Here is an 18,821-nt window from a genome sequence, read left to right as displayed (position 1 = left end):
TTTTAAGTTCCTCGTCTGTAGGATGTCTAGAATCATTAAGAACAGTCAAGTTAACTACTGCCTGTTTCTAAAACGGCAGCAACATGTGAACAGTTTAATGAAAAACTGGTTCCACTGACTGAAATATTTTGTTTCCTGAGTCGATTGATAGAAGACCTAGTGATATTTATGGATGGAATTTCTAACACACATTACTTGCATGAACAGGAGACATATATCAGGAGGTTTAATTTTATGAGAGCTGTCGAATCCAGGCTGACGTTTCTTTAAGGTTTCATACCTTTATTTCCGAACCCTGAAAGTTAGAGAATTATTGTCTTTTATTTTTTTAGTAGGTGACAGTGCATGACAGTTGAAAGCTGATAGTTTGGAAAATTGGTGTTTCCTCTTTCGCACGGAGGCTTTTGGAGACAGGTTGGAAAAGTCACCGACTTTCTCCTGAGCTGTCTTTCCCTCTGGCGAGCCGGGGGTGTTGCAGGGTGGCAACTCGCAGGGTGTGTGTCTGCCCTTCCCCGGAGCGCAGAAAGGGCTCGGGCAGTGCGTCAAGGCTTTGTTATCATTTACCTCGGCGTCTTGGCAAAACTTTGGGTGCGTGGAGAGGCTGCGATGCGACGCGTGCAGGTGGGCAGGGGTGTGAGCAGCGCGGTCACAGGGCAGGAGGTGCCGCTTGCCCGGCCCTGCTCCGGGGGTTCGTGCTCCTCTCGTCACTGTGTGCATCCCCCGGCACGACCCCGCGGCCAAGGGCGTTCCTCTCCCCGGGGGGAACGATCCGCCCTGGGCTGAGCGGAGCCGGGGCCAAACGCCTTCCTCGTTCCTCAGCCTACGCAGCCGAGCAAAGGTTGTGACTTCCCTTCGCACCCGCGGGAATTAGCGCCTCGGCGAATTGCAGCGGTTTGCGTTTAAATTAACGCGAAATGTATTAAAAAAAAAAAAAAAATTCTCACGCCCACCGCTCGCCCTCTTGCTTTCACGCATCCGCACCCATGATCTCATGCTGCTGAAGGCATGGCACAAGATCTACGGCAGGCTGGAAGCGGGGGAGGGAGGGAGGGAGAGAAAGGGAGAGGAGGGCCGGGAGTGTGCGGCTCGCACACCCTGCTGTGCCCAGGTGCGGTACTGCAGGGGGTGCGCCTCCGCGCCCGGCTCCGGGGGGCGATGGGCTGGCCCTTAAATGCCGACCCTTGGCTTTTAAACGAGACATCGATGCCCATGGCACCCTCGGCTCTGTGTGTGTGTCTGTGCGGGGGTGGTGCTGGTGCTCTAGGGTAGCCCTTCGCCCTGTTTTGGGGGTAGGCGTGGGGCCCCGCACCCGGGTGGCGATGCGGGAGCTGCCGGCGCCGCCCTGCAGCTGCGGGGGAACGGGGGAGCTCAGCCCAGAAAGGATTTTTTCAGCCCAGTTTGCGGCTGCGGTGGGCGGCCGAGGTGCGGTAGTTGAGTAGTGCCGGAGAAAATCCCGGTAACTCTTTGTTCGATGCCGTGCGTGTAATTACCGGATAATCACAGCCGGCGCCCGAACAGACGGAGGGTAACATCTGATGGACGAAGTTTGGGCCAATTAAAAGACCCCGAAATCGTTCTTTTCAAGATGAAAGTGGGTTTTCAAGACACTGATACCTCTGAACTATCGGAGGAGGGGAAGTGCTCCTGCCGTGCTGCTGACTCCGCGGCGCGGGTGGGGAGGAGAGGCGTGTGAGAGTGTGTGTGTGTGTGTGTGTGTGTGTGTGTGTGTGTGTGTGTGTGTGTGTGTGTGTCCCCTCCACACCGCCCAAGCCGCGTTCTGGAAGTGCGCGGCTCCCGAAAGGCTGAGGAGAGGCAGCGCGACTGTGTGGGAGCTGAACTCAGCCTCCCTCTTTAACATAGGCTCGTCCTCTGCATTGCATCCAAGCCTCAGCGATTTGCTGTTCGGAGACTGCAGATTTGCATAGCCCTGCTCCTCGCAAGCATGCTTATTTTTATTTTTATTTTTTTTTCCCAGCTTCTTTCATAAGGGTGCACTATTCTCCCTGAAAACATCCTCGGGCATTACAGTCAATAGCCAGACCACTGAGATTGCCGGAGCAGCCTGATTATTGTCTGGCGGCGTGTGCGAGTGTGCGAGTGTGTGTTGGCGAGTGTGAGTGTGTGTGCGCGCCGGGAGAGAGCTCGCTCGGTGAGGGCTCACCAGTTTGGAGATGAATGGAGGGAAGAGCAGCAGTTTGATTTTCCTCTGCTTTCCCAGCGCTGGCTGATGGAGTGGCATCCCCTTTTCTCTTTCTTAGCAGAAATGTGGCATGATTGGCTACACTGTGGATTACTGAGGATGGGGGAATGCTTGGCTTTCTCGTAGACCTTGCAACTGTGGAGTATTGTTAATGAGCACCAGCTCCGGGAAAGCTGAAACTAACGATTGTTTGGGCGCGGGGCTTTTCCCCACTTCCACCTCTTTGCGAAGGCTCTAAACTGCCTGGATTCTCTGACTATGTCTCGGATTGTTTTGGGTAGAAGAAGACCTGGAGAAAAGGATCCTCATAGGCTTTCTCAAAGGGAAGAGATGGCTCGCCTGGTGCCGTGAGCTGCAGCCAGCGCCGTGTGCGAGTGTGCGAGCGCCTCTGCCCAAAGTTTGCCTCCCTTGCTGTGGCTGCTGCTCCTCCCGAGGACGCCGCGGGCCGGCTTGCCGAGCACCGGAGGATGGGGGGGCTCCTGAGGGGCAGCCCGGAGCCGGGACCCGCCAGCAGCGGCAGCAGCAGCGCCGGCGGCCGCTTGGCCCTGCTCTGGATAGTCCCCCTCACTCTCAGCGGCCTCCTTGGGGTGGCGTGGGGCGCCTCCAGTTTGGGCGCTCACCACATTCACCATTTCCACGGCAGCAGCAAACATCATTCAGTGCCTATCGCTATCTACAGGTCACCGGCTTCCTTGCGAGGCGGACACGGTGGGTTCGGGTGCCGCTCGGTCCCGGTGCGGTCGGGGGCGCGCCGCCCCGCAGAGGTCAGGCGCGGGCTCTGGCGGCGCTCGGGGGAGGATGAGGAGCACGGCGGAGGAGGAAGGGCTGGGCTGCGGGGCCGGGCCCGCCCGGAGCCCCGTCGGGCGGGATCCGGCCCGTCCCGCCGCTCCCGCTGGGGCGGGGGGCTCGGCCGCTCCCGGCTGGGCGGGGGATGCTGCCGGGGCCGGCGGGCATCCCCCGGGGCCGGCGGGCATCCCCCGGGGCCGGCGAGCGCTGGGGCTGAGGCTCTCCCGCAGCCCGCCGCTCCCTGCCCCGCCGCAGAGGGAGCCGCCTGGATCCCAGCCCGGAGGCGCCCGGAGCTGCGGCCCCGCCGGGCGCGCCCCGCCCCGCTCCCCTGCCCCGGTGCGGGGACACGCTCCGGGCAATCCGCCCCACGGCGGGGGCAGGGCAGGGCAGGGCGCCCGGGGACCCCGGCGCCGAGCGAGGGGCGGGGAGGGGCCGGGGCGCTGCTCAAACCGCCGGTGGCGATGGTGCTGCTTCCAGTTCATTACCTTGGGCGAAAGTCGGTGAACTAAAGCAAAGGTCAGCTCATTATGCTGGCATCGGGGGAGCGGTGAGCGCTGAAACACTGAGGGAGGCGATGCCCACTGTAGCGGGCAGCAAAGGGACAGAGATGGAATTCTTTCCAGGTGCAAATACGTTTTGCTTAAGAACGACAGTGCTCCGGTAGTTAGTTTGTGAAGTGACAGGAAGCTGCTTCAGTGCCTTTTGGAGAGCCCCGTGTAGTTCTCTTTCTTTCTTTTTGCAAGCAGACTTGCGAGAAGCTGCACATCAATACATGCAGAATAGGTGTGCATACATATGTTCGGTAGTACCAAAAGCTGTCAAAGAATGCGAAACATAGACTGTGTTTTAAGGATTTAAAGCTTCCCTTTGTCTCCGAGAGAGGAAGAGAAGAAGAAACCCCTTTGTTGGTTTCTGATTAGATTATATAGCTTCATTCTTCTTCATTTTCTCGTGTTGCCTTGCTTCATTTGCACGACCATGCGATGTCATTTACAGGCTTTGCAAAGTAAAAACCAGATCTTGTAGTTAACCTTTGCTTCTCTGTTCAAGATGACCTAGTTGCAGGCACGAGGTAGTTAGGAATTATTGGATTTTTTCCAGTGATTAACAGTGCTGGTATTGGTGGAAACGGTAGCATTGTTTACCTGAAAATTCCCACTGTGTGCTAAATCCCCGTTGATACATAACTGCTAGAAAAGATGAAGTGCACAGAAATGCCTCTTCTTAAGCATTTTGTTATTTTCTAAAAACTTACATGACTGATCTAATTAAAACCAAAACAATTGAGAAATTCAGGCCACCACTCCGTAGTGCACTTGAGGCAGTGCAAGATTGAGAATGCTGCATGTTCTGTAATGTATGTGCTACAGAGGAGAACTAAAGATGTATATGTGTGCACATATGTGTATATGCTTACTGTTCTCAACATCTGCCCAAATGGGGTTATCATGTACGGGCTTGTTACTCGTTTGAGGGAAGGCTGAATGGATGAGGGGGAAAGAAACATTATTGCAGAGGTACCAGCTATGATTCCTTAGAAAGCATTTTAAAATCACACCTTCTGCCAGAAAACATTACCTTGGACCCAGTCAAAGGGTGATGTGTAAAAAGGCAGGCTTCTCAGAAGAAATAAGTCTTGTTCAAGAAAATTAAAGAGGTGGAGCTGCCACTTAAGGACTTCATAGGGAAGCCCAGGAGCCTCTCCAGAAGTTAAGTAGCTGATTTTATGAAAAGAGGGATGTTCTCTGTCATAAGGTGGAATTTCAGAATGTTTACTTGATAACTCTGTCTTTGCTTTCCTGTGCTTTTGAGAAATTCTGCTCTCTGATAGCATTTTAAAACAGTTATTTCTTTTTGTTATTAATTCTTCAGAGAGGTGTTCCCATTTGCTTCTGTAAGCCTGACAGAAGCATTTCTGTCTCAGGCTGAGCAGTGTTGGGCACAATTCCTGTGGAGCCCAACACTGCATCTCTAAGCATCTGTCAGAGGGAGCTGGATGAGGGAGAAGGGAGTGTATGAGTGTATGCTTGTTTCTTACCTGCTCCTCTCCAGTGTCCCTAGCCCCTGCTGATTTAGCTGGGTGAGAATTTGCTTCTCAGGCTTGTATCCTTCCACCTTAGCTCCATCCAGTTTTGCAGGTATTTTGTTCTAGTCTAATACGATTGTACATAAAAAAATTGTAGTTTTTATGGTGACCTCATAGCAGCTTTTTTTGTTACTTTGTCAGCTTTTTTGCAGCATCATACCTGCTAAAAGTAGAAAAGAGCTTTTAGGGCAGGTCAATTAGTCAATCCCAAATGGAAGCACTGCTCTCTAATATGGTGAATTAGAAGTGTGAAAGAAAGGAGAAATGATCACTTTGTTCAGGCACTCAATAAACGTCACCACAGCCCTCAGACATCCACACCCTTTCCCTTTACCCCTGGCACTGGCTAGCCCTGACACCCCCACTCTCTTGGGTTGATTTTTTTTAATCTTTCAGTTTTCCTTGAGCCAACACAATTTCAGCTAGTAGTATAAGCAAAGCCAAAAGCCCAGCATGGTTGGATTTCTTCCATTTCTTTAAAAAAACACAAACTACAATCTTGCTGCTCACATTCTCATCAGGTAATTTTGCTGGGATTTTGCTTAGTAGTGTGATCTCATGTGGTTTTAGTGGACAGTATTGTGCCTCACAGAGATATAAACAGAATCCCAACCAGGCAATTAGCTCACCATATTAGACAAAAAGCACTTCAGCACACAGTCTTTTAATACACTAAAAGTCAAAATTAAACATCTTTCCAGCCTGGCCAAATTATTTTTCAATTTTGCTTTCTTACTGTCATTAAATTCAGGTGAAAGATGGGTGAAAGATGTGAAAGTTTAACCACAGGAAGGAATAAGAAAATAATTTTGTGGATCATAACATTAACAATGTAAAGAGAAGTACTGAGAAGTAGAAGAAAGACTAATGTTCACAAATATAAATCATGCACTGCTCAGCCCTCACCAGTGGTCTCTTGTGGCATGTGATTTATTTGATGATTTATCTCCTTGATCCATTTCAGAAGGTGGCTATTGCTTTTGCTATAGCTGTATTTACCATGAAGTCTGGTTTTGGTTTTTGTTTTGGTTTTTTTTTTCCCCAAGGAGAACGAGTTCATACTCTAGATTACAAAAGCAGGGATGGTCCATGGCAAAACCCATAAAAAGGGAAGGAGGTTGCAACTTCCTTGGTAACTTTAAATGAAGAAAGACTGTTTCTTTAAGAATCCAGGGACATGATGGATCATGTGTGAAGGGAAAACTGCATGTTGAATATGTTAAAAGCTTAGCCATATGGATGGCTGTCATCATCTTCATTCACTCTAGGCTTCCTGCAAACACTTCTTTACTGTCTACTCTTTTATGGCTCCTCAATTCAGTTACCAAAGGACAAGCACAGTGTGTCCACTTCTTTCTGTGCTCTCAGAATCTTGTTGAGGCTAAATACAAACTTATTCTGGTGGGTTTTTTTTGGTATTTTTTTTTTTTTTGTTTGTTTGGTTTTTTTTTTTTGTTTCGGTTTTTTTTTTTTTTTTTTTTTTTTTTAAGTTTGTGGGAATAGGAGCCAGGAGGTGAATTGAAAATTCTGGGTGTTAGTATTTTCATGTGTTCAGAAAGAAAAGGCAAAAATGGGGAGGGAATAGGGCACAATGCTGACAAGCAGAACAGAAAGAGCTAAGTTTTGTGAGTAGTAGGAGATGTGCAGTTAAAGGCTTGAGTTAACTCAGTGCCAGAAGAGTTTTGCCTTGGTGAGGCTTAGGACCAACATGTGGGCAAGGGTTTAGGAGGAGCAGAGAGTCTGAAGCAAACAGAGTGGGGTTCTGAGAGCAGATCTTAAGGAAGTGGCAGCTTGGGTTGGTGCTAGAGCCCTTTGGGGTGGAACAGTAGAGGGGTTTGGGAGGTTGAGCTTCAGCAGCCAAGTTCTTGATTAGGAAGCACAGGTCAGTGGAAAATGAGAGTTTTGAGGAATAAAAGTTTTGGAGCTGAGAGATGAGGATGGTGTGTTACTACAGCACATCCACTGCTCCAGTGTTTTTCATCCAGGGCATGATGTGGCAGCAGGGACACACATTGATCTCCCACTCCTGATCTAGGCCAGCTTCTTCCAGGCTCTGCTTCACCATTGTTGGTAGAGCACATGTGCTCTGGATTCACCCATATGATGTCCATTTGGAAAGGCTTCTGCAGCAGATTTTATGGCCTTTTATTATTTTTTTTTAATGTACTGGAATTGTTATTTTGGTATATAAAGATAATAAACCAAATAGTTTTAGGGATTAGGGTAAATGAAATGGCATTTTTTTAGTTACAATGTGCTTATGTTGCAGAAAAGAGTTATATTTTAATTAAAACATCAAATGTAAATGTTTCCAGATGTTCAAGCATTGTTACTCAGTGTGATGTTAGAAGTAGAGGTGAAAAAGTCTCATTTTCATCTTATAATTGCCTTTTTTAATGCTATTTCAAACCTGTTTGTATATCACAATCTTTTTAAATGCCTCCTTTTCATTCATAGATTTTCCAATACATATTGGTTCTCTTGCTCTGAGTATTTCTTACACAAAACATTTAGACATTTTCAGGTTTTAAGACTGTGAAGCATAGCAGCTTTCTCAATGTCTTTAAATTATATAAATTTTATATCCCCTTTCAAAATTTCCAATATGCTCCATCAGTTATTATCCCCATCAACTGCCAAAGTATTAACATCAGTTGGAATGGAATGAATAACAAAGCAATTTCAGTCAGCATAGTGGTTAATTGGCTGTGCAGTTGGATATGCATATTAGGAACTGGGGTTTCTATATTATTATTTCTGTCAGTGTGGCTTGTCAAAGAGGCACACAGTCTTCAGCAGGATTGGGGACAGTCTGCAGCACTGTAATCAAAAGTGGAATGTTGCCCATGGATTTCTGATAAGCATCTTTATACAAGTCCCACTGCCTTGGTACATGCATAGCTATTGATTGACTGGGGTGCCTTTACAAGAGCTAAATAAATAACAGTGCTGTTGTCACTTATCAGCAACACCACTTTTGCCTCAGCTTCTGGTAACAATGTTTTTTAGATTTAAAGCATGTCTATTGTCTTTTAATCAAATACTGTTTGAAATAAGTTATCAGAAGAAGTTAATTCAGCATTCAATGCAGTGTACTTCCTGCTGTTTCTAACGTTCTAAGATGGATTTTTTTTTTTTTTTTTTTTTTTTTTGATAGCGAAAACTTGACTTGGCTGTAAAGGGAAATTTCCTTCTGTCTCTTTATTTTCCAAGGAAGAGCTTAGGAGACAAAGCTACTATGCCCAGTGTGATTTAAGCACAACCAATTCTGCAGTCCTAATATTTTTTCCCCTTTCTCAACCAGATGGTCATTACCATGGTAAACCAAGCTTGATTATTGTGATTTCAATAGATCATTTAGTTTAATTCACTGAAGTTTATCTTTTGCCTTTCCTTGGTCAAAGTTTGCAGTAGTTCTTAACCTTTCTGAGTAATCAAGATGACATTGCTGACCTCCTCCTTGTCTTTCCCCAGACTGAGTTAATTTATCTCTCTGTGATTAAGTTTGATGTCCTCATGTCTATCTCAGTATCTGTAATGCATTTTTCTAAGCTAACAACTTCCTTTCTAGTTTGTAAATACAGTGTAGGCAGAGCTGATAGATCTTGCTGTGATAATAAGCTAACTTGTGAATATAGCTGTGATTATGAGGAGAATGGAATAGTCTAATTTGATGAAAGAAAGTTTATTATAAATAAAACCACTGTTCCATACAATTCAGAGCAACAAACAGAGAGGGGCCATGTACTTACCATCATTTAGATATTATTTTCCTTCTGAGTAGCTGCATGGATGTCTGGAAGAGCCTTCCTTGCCTCTTTCTCATGACTTTATATACATTTGTACATAGGCACATGCATCCTCTTACATACCACGGGTGTTCTGTGATAAGGAGAAAATAGTGCAAAGTGGTGAGTTTAAAAAGAGAGAGTTTCTCTAAGAGTTGAAAATGTTGAAAAACTACTCAGTGACAATAGTCATTAACCACAGATGCAACTGGTCAGAACAACAGATTTAATTATTCCTTCCCCCATTAATTGACTGAAAAAATAAGCCAGTGAAATAAAGGGGGAAAGAAGAAGAAGTGCTGCTGGATGTCACTCCATAGGACTGGGATAAGTTGGTAGGGAGGGTGCCATGGTTAGAAGCAGTCATCATCTCTGACCTGTGGTTATTGAATCCCTGTAGAAAAAATAATTTTGGATTTCTGAAAGCACTGAAATGGTCCAGTCCATGAAAACAGCCCAGATTAAGAGTGTGACTGGCTCATGCACTGCAGGTGGCCTGAGAGTGCAAAAGCTTTTTTTTTTCCTGGGGCTTGGTTGACAAAGAAAGTGTGCTTATGCAATAAGTACATGATATCTGGGATCCTGAATCCCAGAAGGCCAGACAAGCTGAGGCAGGGTTTACCTGGAATGGTGAGGAATGTACATAGTCTGTTTTTCTCTTGTTTTTTTGTTTATTCCACATATTTGAACTGTAAGTAGCACAAGGACAAGTCTTCCTTTAAGATCCATAGCTAGGTATATCCTGAAGAGCTTGCTGCTCAAACAAGGAGAAACAGAGGCTCAGCAACAGAAGATTGGGTCAGATCCTTCTAATGTTTGAGGGCCTTAGCAGGGCCAAAATGTTAGAAGTGTAAACTGCAAAATGCTAGAAGTGTAAACTCTTTCTTTAGCTTTTACTGCAGCTGTACATGCCAAGAAATGCCAAAAGCTTCTAAAGCAAGTTGACTGCTTTCTAAATGTGTTCTTTTATCCCTGAATATCTGCAACTGAGTTAGGACTTCTCTAATATACTTAATTAATTCATCTCATCTGCATTTATAAAATAAAGAAGAACAGAGAATGACTAGACTTGGAGAAATTTCAAAAAACATGAGAAAGTTTCTCTGCCTTGAAGAAGAATCAGATATGGTCTCAATCCATGTTTGCATTGTTGAATCACTGGAGTTGGTTGCCTTTCTCAGTGACAGCAGCCCTGGGAAGTAGGTGGAGAGGAGATGGGGACAAATTGCCATGGGCATGGCTCCTCCTGACTGCCCAGTGGAGTTGAAACGATGTGGAGGAACTGAGTGCTACAAAAGGTGCTGTTTCTAATTGTTGACCAAAGCCTGATTTAATTTTATTGAGGTCAAACCCAAAATTTCCACTTTGTGACGTGATTTGTTTTGCCTCTGTCAGATGCAATGTGTCTCAAGCACACAGTGCTTCTGTCCTGGTCCCCTTCCCAAAACAATGCTGCCTAAACTGTGAACAAAATATTGCAAATAATAATGCAAACATGTGTATTTTTGCAATTTTTGATACAGTTAGTGGATGTGTTCACTTTATTTCACGTGATAAGAATTATGAGAGAGCTTTCAGCAAACATAATGAATTGCCATATTTATGGAAAACATATGAGCATGAATTGAATCATGCTGTTATTTTGGGTTTGGATAGTCAGTGTCCACAGAGTGGAGTTTGGAAGTTGTGACAAAGCAACAGATGTGAGATTAGCCCCTTTGGCTGTGTCTAAATGGATGCATCCTAAAATCCTGGTGTCCCAGTTGGTCAAAACATTCTGTGGCACTCATCCAAGCCCCATCTTTCCACTCATCCTCTTCTCAGGCTGGTTTGTGTTTGCAGTTTGCCTTGCTGTGGATTTTAAATCTGCCTGGGGCAGGCACCCCAGCCCTGGCATTCAGAGCAGCTCTCAAATACTGCTGCTGATTACTCTAAGAAAATAGAAATGCTGTGGATGTCCTCTTCCTAAATAACCTGTTATCTCAAGTGAGGATGAATAGAGCATTACATGGGCAAGTGAAGGTGAGGATAAAGAATACAGTTATTTTATTGCTTGAAAGTTTTTCCAAGCAACTTTGTGTTTCTTGGAAATTTTGCTGAACTTGTGGGAGTATGTCTGCTCCTGTTACACCTCAAAGACTTTAGTTTTTGAGTACTATGTCTAAGAAACTTGCAATATGGTGGTGTTAGAAATTGTTGGCTAGAAGGTGCTATGTGTGAGGGTACATAGGCCAAATGATTATTTTACCTGTGCTGACTTCTAATGGGAACCCTGTCACACGCTAATAATTTTGTAATGATGATTTTTAACTTTTATAGCATTTTCTCACATTAGCTCTTGAAGCTTCTTTTCACCACTCAGCACAATTTGACAGCTTTAGCTGTTGTCTGACATGAGTGTAGTAAAATCCACTGTATGGCATTAATAGAGGGAACTTGGTTAAGAAAGAATAGTAACAATATCATTTTGCAGCAGCAACAGCAAAAACAAGCATTTCCTTTTGAGATGTTTGACTTTCTCACTGTGCAAAAGACTGCAAAACTGCAGTTAAACATGCAGATAAGAGGAGTTATTGGTCTGCTAAGAATAGTGGCCTGTAAATGCCTAATCTAGACACTTAAATTTCAGTAGCTAGCAGTGATTTTGTCAGTTGTATGATTATCTAAATGAAAATGCAGCTCCCATATAAGTCTCCAGAAGCTCAGCTTCAAAGAACCTGAGGTCAGCAAAGGTAAATAATTAAACTGGGAAAAACATGTGATATATCTTCTACATATCAATAGAGACAGCTATGATGCTGATATAAATCACAAGTGACTCACCTAAAGATTCCTGAGATCCTATCTATTCATTGTTCTTGTATAACAATGGATAATATTTCCATGCCAGGGAACTTGCAGACTTTGGAAAGGTGGTTTCAGTGAAATCAGTGTATCCTATATTAGTTTTGATGGCATTTGAGATAGGGACAAATGTCAGTGTTTCAGTACAAGGTCACTTTTGGAGATGTGAAAAACACTTATCCTAAGCTGGTCATAGCAAAAGTGGTGTGAGTAAATAAGTAAGTTGGGATTTTGCAAAAAGTTTTTGTTTGTTTCAAGTAATTAACTTGAGCTTAGCTGGCTGTTTGATAATCACTCTCTTCCTTATTTCCTTTTTCCAAATGTAATTAATTGAAATGGAAGAAAAACTAAAAAAACTAATTATATGTAATCTAGGAATAAATTTACATGTGCATACACTGTGTGGTGGTACTTTTGTATTCTGTAGGGGTCAGTTAATTGACAAAAGTATAGTTTGCAGAAAAAGGAAGATCAGAGGGATAAAATGAGCAATCATTATTGCTAAATGAGACAGTGTAAATGACTTCAACATTGCTAAAAAACCTCTGTTTTCTGTGGAAAACTAGCACATGCATTAACCCTTGTCCTGCCATAGCACTGGTGTCTCTCCAGCACTGCTGCCTGCCTTGGCACAGGCTTGTCTGGATTGGTTATTCCTGTTTCAGAGAGGAGCTGAGACACAGTGAATCAGCTTTGCATTCACCTCCTCTTGAATGACTGAAAGAAATCACCCACTGGCCAAATTTGAAAATTCCCTCTGTGCCCCTTGTGCCCTTGCTGTAAGAGGTGGATCTGGGGCATGGCCAGAGTGTGTAACACCCTGTTCTCCCTGGCACAGCTTAGAGCAGATCCCATGCTGGCTCAGCATGTGCTGGCCTCCAGTCCTCCCTCTGTGAGCCATTCCTTGGGCAGGGCTCTTCCCACTGCTGCGTGTCAATCCAAGACCTGCACACCTCAGGTCAGGGATTGATTATTCTGCTCTGCCTTTGCTTGTGTTTCTTAATGAACAGCCATGTGGTTTTTCCCAGGAATACACACAGCTTTGCCTACCTAAATGTGGAAAGCATCTCTCCATAAGTCACACAGCAGCCTGGAATGGGAAAAGGAATGAGAGAGTTCTGCAATGCTCTTTCATTCCATTGTGTTGTGCCCATGCAAAGATCCAGGAGCATTAAAACAGTGTAATAGTTGCTGAACAAATACCACTCTTCCCTCCTCTGCTGTGTTGGTCACACTGTAGAATTCACAGAAATGACACGTGGGAATAAACCTAAACAGATAAAAGGTCATGCAAAGACATGGCAGAGGACAAGAAGGAAAGGAAAATGAGTTGAGCAGACATCATATCTTAGTTAAACATAAACAGACATATTTTCTCCTTGTGAAAATTTCTGTGTTTCCCTCACCCCTCCCCAGGGAGTAACTCCACAGTTATCTGGTTTGATTTTTGTAGAGCTAATGTAATTATTTTCCATGTAGAAAAGGGCAAAAATATGGATCTTTGTGTGTGGCAGAACACCAAACTTTGAGCTCTCATCCCATCACAGATGAGATTTGCCGTCTTTTGGTATAAGTAAAATCTTTCCAAACTCCCATCATTGCTTACATTTTTGTGTCCATAAGAGGGCCAGTTCCTTTAAATATTACTCTTTGCTTGTCTTGTAATTCCAGTTGCTCATGGTGTCTGATGTCTGTTGGGTGAGAAGGCCAGTCATAATGCATTGAGTCGAGATTTGAACTAGTGGCTTCACCTCGTGTCATTTTGTTTTACAGATATTGTTTGCCATTTAAATGTTCCCTCTCCATGTAATTGCTCTGGATGTTTGAATGTTGGCATCAGAAGGGAAAGTATTTTCTCTCTATTCCATGAGTGAATGTGAATGAGGTGAGGATTTCATTCAATGAAGACAGCCTTGTTGAAAAGGATTAGTTGCTTTCATTTACTGTAGAACTGTTAGCATAATTAGCAGTTCATCAGAATGATTTCACAGACTGTTTTTCGTGACAGTGACCTGGCCAAGGCTTTCTAGATTGCAGTGAGAATGTCTGATTTACCATGTGCAATACCCGCAGATATGAAGAGCCAGCAGTCACAGAAAGAAGGTCAACAGTAGCTTTTTTCATAATTTTTTAAATAATATGTCATGTAGCATGTCTTTTATTTCTTATCTTTGTGGATGTTGCAGTTTTTAATATTTGTATTATGGTGTCATCTAGAAATTTCAGTCAGAGGTTGTGAGTCCATTGTGCTAAGCAGATGGATTGAATAGAAAAAGACAAGAAAGCTGAGGAAATAATCACTCTTTACTGCTGACAGTACTCTTCAGGGTAGGTTTCAAAATAGCTCAAGAGCTGTGCAAAATTAAAAAGCTGTTCCCCATGTACTGAAATCATCTTTCATATTACACTGGCATGATCAATCTCTGGAGAGAGGAGGGGCTGCAAATAAGATTTGCAAGAAGGTGGGGTTGAAGATTGTCCCTAAAAGTCCAGATTTTCCTGAATACACACTAACAATATGTACCAAAGTATTCTGGTTGGAACTTGTCCACTACAACATCTCTGCATTGATGAAGTCTGTTTAGTTCCTCATAACCAGGTTTATTGGGCATAAAATTCAAATCAGTGTCCTTTAGTTTCTTTATAACTTTCTCCACTCATAGCAGGAGGAGATGAGAAACCAGGGAGCATTACTCTTATCTAATAGAAATGTAATGTTAATGATATTTTACTAGATCTTGGAGGTACGAGGCAAATTTGTATTCTCTGATGTAGAAAGATGTTTTCTCAGGCTCTAGATCTGCAGTATGGTATTAAGTTTTTAATTTTGTTGAGGCATTTTTAAAATCTTTTTTTTTTTTTTTGTCATGCAGTATAAGTTCAGTGCATATATGCAGTAGAAAAACTAAAAATAAAGATGTAGCACTGAATCATAATTAGAAAGGGAAAAAACCACTACCTGTCATGGAGAAAACCCTGAAATAATAAATGCCACTATTGCATTTTACTGCTATCATAAATAATTATTCAGCACATGTCCATAGGCTCAATTTATTGTATCATATTCACTTAAATGTGTTTATGAAACGATCCTTCTGCACACACATGCGTTTTATCAAATTTTAGATTCCTTGATAAATGGCACAGACCTTTTTTTGCTGTGTGGCAGTCTGTCATACCTCTAATCCAATTGTGAAATAAAGGTATTCTTAGATCTTCTTCTAATGGGCTATCCATCTTGCTACAGTTATTCCTCCTTTGCTTATTTTCTTATGGAATGGATTAAGATTTAATAATGATGTATTTTCTAATAAACAGAGCTAGAGGACAGCTTATTCCATTACCTAAGATATACCCTAGTCACATCTTCAGTGGAGCCCATTAAATATTCTTAGACATCACTTAGCAATATATAAAAGGTATTTTGTTTTTGATTTCAGCAGAGACATCAATCCAAATGTTCTGAGTTATATTGCATAATTGTCAAGGAGTTAAATATGCACAATGAAGGCATAGTATGCATTGCTGCATAGCTAATATTTATAGATAACCCTTTTAAAGAAGTCAGGATGTATTGCCATGTTCAGCCATTCTATCTTAATTCTATATTATGGCCTTTCTTTTGCAGTCAGTCAATCAGTCAGCCAAAGACTCTTTAGAACATTTACCTTGCAGCTTTGCAATTTTAATTATCTGATAAAGTGCATTAAATTGTGGTAAGAGAAAAAACAATTACAATTTCTCAGTAAATTCATACCTTACTAGTAGTTTTCCAGGAAATGGAATCCAAGATTGTAACAGATTTGAGAGAAGAGACCTCTCCAGCTCCCTGCTTGTCCTTTGCATTTCAGATTTGGATCTTTAGGTAGTGTCACCACTGGCACTCAGTGTTGCTGATACAAATTGTTGTGTTTTGGCCAATAAACTTGTTTTGGGTCTAATTTCGGTACACACAGACTGTGGCAGATTCACTAATACAGTGATATTATGCACAATAACCTCTCTCTGACATCATTACTCAGATACTCTGAAAATAAAAACTGAAATATGGGTAAGCTTTAACGTTGTGTGACATTTCTGCATCCTGTGCTCATAGAGATGGAATCAGCCACGTCCTCACCAGCTCAAGGTGCTGCCAGGCTGTGGCTTTCAGGTCCTTTCATCAGGCCTGGCCCTGAGGAGTGTCTGTACCAGCAGATTCTCACTGTGCTCAGAAGCACCTAGGAAGGTTGCCAGTTAGATTTGGTACCTCCATTGCTTTTAAAATCATTTGTCCTGGCAGACCTGTTGAAGGCACTGGACTCTTCAAATGTCAGAGTTATCTTAACAAAGGTGTGATTGCACTGGTGGATGAAACTTCCTCTTCATTGCTACAAACTCCAGATCCAGGAGAACAGCTGCTAGCTGGGGAGGGAAGCTAATGCCTCACAAGATATGGACAGTCCTGCTTAATTTAAGAAAGGAGACAAAGGGCTTTCACTGCTGCTTGTTTTATGTTCCTGGGAATCTTACACAGCAATAGAGTCTTTAATGGATAAAATTGCGTAGGGTAAACACTTTTGCCCAGACAGGCAAAAGAATTATCCCTGAAGTGAAAGATACACATGATGAAATATTATCCAGGTATTTTAGCAATTTAAAGGATGTCATTTTATATGCTGGGTATTTCTTAAATGTTCCATTAAGTTAAGAACTCTCTATATAAATGCTAATTTAATTAAAATGTCTTTGTATTTAAAATATAAATGAAAACAACAGCTAAAGCCTTGCTGAAAGTTAGCGTGGACCTCTACTTATGCATAATTTCTGTTATCTTCTGCAGCATAGTCTTTCTTTTTTTTCTTTAAATAAACAATTTGCATGAACATTTCCTGTCTCTTCTTTCAAAATTTCTTATAACAGACTATTTTTGACAGGCCACTTTTCTTTCAGAATTAAAATTTCCCCCACAAATGGTTAGTAAGAATAACAAAACACTGTCTTTTAACTTGGTAGGCATGATGATGATACCAGTTGGCATTTAGCTGTCCCATATACTAATTCATGCATGTGAAATAAAATTATTATACTTAGAACTTTTGGTCTTTTGTCCAGTCCCTATCAAAAAAGATGACTTTAAATGAAAAACAGTAGCAGTAATTTTTATTTTCCTTTGACCAATAATTCTTTATTGAGAGAAGAAAGTAATGCTTTGCCTCCTATGTAAATATGCTTTTCTGAAAATACACCTACATAAGGGCCAAATCAGTCATTTTCAGGCATGGCAAATATGGTAAGTTGGGAGCCTTGAAGGAGAGCAGAGTCTGCAGAAAAGGTAGACTATCCATGGGATTGTGTGGATGTACCAGATACCCCCATTCCACCACCAATAATACCATTCCCTTGTTAGGATGGTTTCCTGGTTGGGCTATAAACTCCAGCTGTGTTCACCTGTCATCTTTGGAAACCTGTGCTGGATTCAAAATTATGGGCTTTTAAAGAAGACTTGTGTGTATATGAATGTATTGCCCATGTGTGTTTATATGGATATATTTGTGTATGTGCATTTTCCTTTTAATAAGAGTTGTGTCATGATTCAAACCCAGGCACCAAGCAAGGCGTGCACTCACTCACTCACCCATCACCAATGGCATGGGGGAGAGAATCAGGACAGTTAAAGTGACAAAATTCATCATTTGAGATAATGACAATTTAATAAGTAAAGCAAAATTTATGCATGCAAGCAAAGAAAACCAAGGACTTTTCCTGCCCCTTCCCATGGGCAGGCAGACATTATTTAGCCATCCCCGGGATAGTAGGGCTCCATCACATGTAACAGTGACTTGGGAAGATGAACACCATCCCTCCAAATGTCCCTCTCTCTTCTTCATTCCTCCCTCCCCCAGCTTAATATGCTGATAATATGCCATAGGGTACAGAATGTCCTTTTGGACATTCCTTTGTGTCCCCTCCCAGCTCCTTGTCCATCCCACTGCTGGCTGGTGGGGAGGGATGAGGAGCAGAAAATGCCTGAACTGCATCTTAGCCCTGCCCAGGAATAACCAGAACATCCCTGAATTACCAGCACTGCTGCCAGCACAAATCTAAACCATAGCCCCATAGTAAGTACTAGAAAGAAATCAAGCTCCATTCCAGCCAAAACCCATACACATTGCAAGCATTAAGACAATAAGATGTTATTGATACATAAGGTAGGAATTCAGTTGAAATGTTTAATGAGCCAGATGATGATCTCCTGTATCCTTAATATTTTGACTTTATTTACTTGTGTCTTCTCTCAAAAGCTGTCTTTGTATACAAAGGTGTGATTCCAGCTTTCTGTGTGTCCCAAGCATGACTGTATTCTCATGGAGTATTGGACCAGGGCAGGAATGGGGAGTTAGTTTTAATTCCAGTTGTTCTCAGGCTCCCCATTGGTAAATTAAAAATTCCTCTCTGCCTCCTGTAGGGCTGGTAACTATAATGTTGTCTGGGGTTGTGACTGGAGAGAGAGATGACACGACCTTCTGTGATCTATATGACAAAAACTTCTTTATTATTCTGAACCTTTCATAAGTAGAGGGTTTGAATTCCCTGGCTCATGGCAGTTGATTGGTTGGGATTTTGGCTTTCCCAGCTCTCTGACCAGTGGGTATCTGCAGGTTAGGATGGAACATCATTGGGTGAAATCTATCCTATCCTATCCTATCCTATCCTATCCTATCCTATCCTATCCTATCCTATCCTATCCTATCCTATCCTATCCTATCCTATCCTATCCTATCCTATCCTATCCTATCCTATCCTATCCTATCCTATCCTATCCTATCCTATCCTATCCTATCCTATCCTATCCTATCCTATCCTATCCTATCCTATCCTACACCTAGGGGCCTCTTTATTGAACCAAGCTAATTTCTTATCTAAGGCCAAATTAATTGCCTAGCTACATGTCAGCTTGTGCTGTGACAGGTACCAATCTAGAGTAAAATATTTAATGAATGAATGGATAAGGAATAATATTCTGCAATTATTATTTTAAAAGGGAACATGTATTGTTCTTAGGTCAGGAATTTGCAGCAGTGTTATCCACTGCTTTAAAATATGCTTGAGCCAAAGGATCATCAGCAGTATCAGG

At 42.9% G+C, this 18,821-nt stretch overlaps 1 protein-coding gene across 17 annotated transcripts in view; it reads left to right on the top strand.

Annotated features, from left to right (window-relative positions):
• The window catches only part of NRXN1 (neurexin 1), a 659,042-nt gene that overhangs the window by 391,264 nt on the left and 248,957 nt on the right, over positions 1–18,821 (top strand). The window contains exon 1 of one of the 17 annotated variants that reach the window (XM_079298600.1): positions 1,014–2,908. The exons of 13 other annotated variants lie outside the window; for them this stretch is intronic. In XM_079298600.1, coding sequence (XP_079154726.1) covers positions 2,668–2,908 — 241 coding nt within the window. In that variant the 5' untranslated portion in view covers positions 1,014–2,667. Of the gene's footprint in view, positions 1–1,013; positions 2,909–18,821 lie in introns of those variants that run through there. 3 more of the 17 variants (XM_079298601.1, XM_079298603.1, XM_079298602.1) reach the window with 3 other exon arrangements.

This window comes from Erithacus rubecula (genome assembly GCF_903797595.1).
Source record: "Erithacus rubecula genome assembly, chromosome: 2".
NCBI classification, from domain to species: Eukaryota; Metazoa; Chordata; class Aves; order Passeriformes; family Muscicapidae; genus Erithacus; species Erithacus rubecula.
The sequence above is the reverse complement of the archived record's forward strand: the minus strand, read 5'-3'. Positions and strand labels throughout refer to the sequence as shown.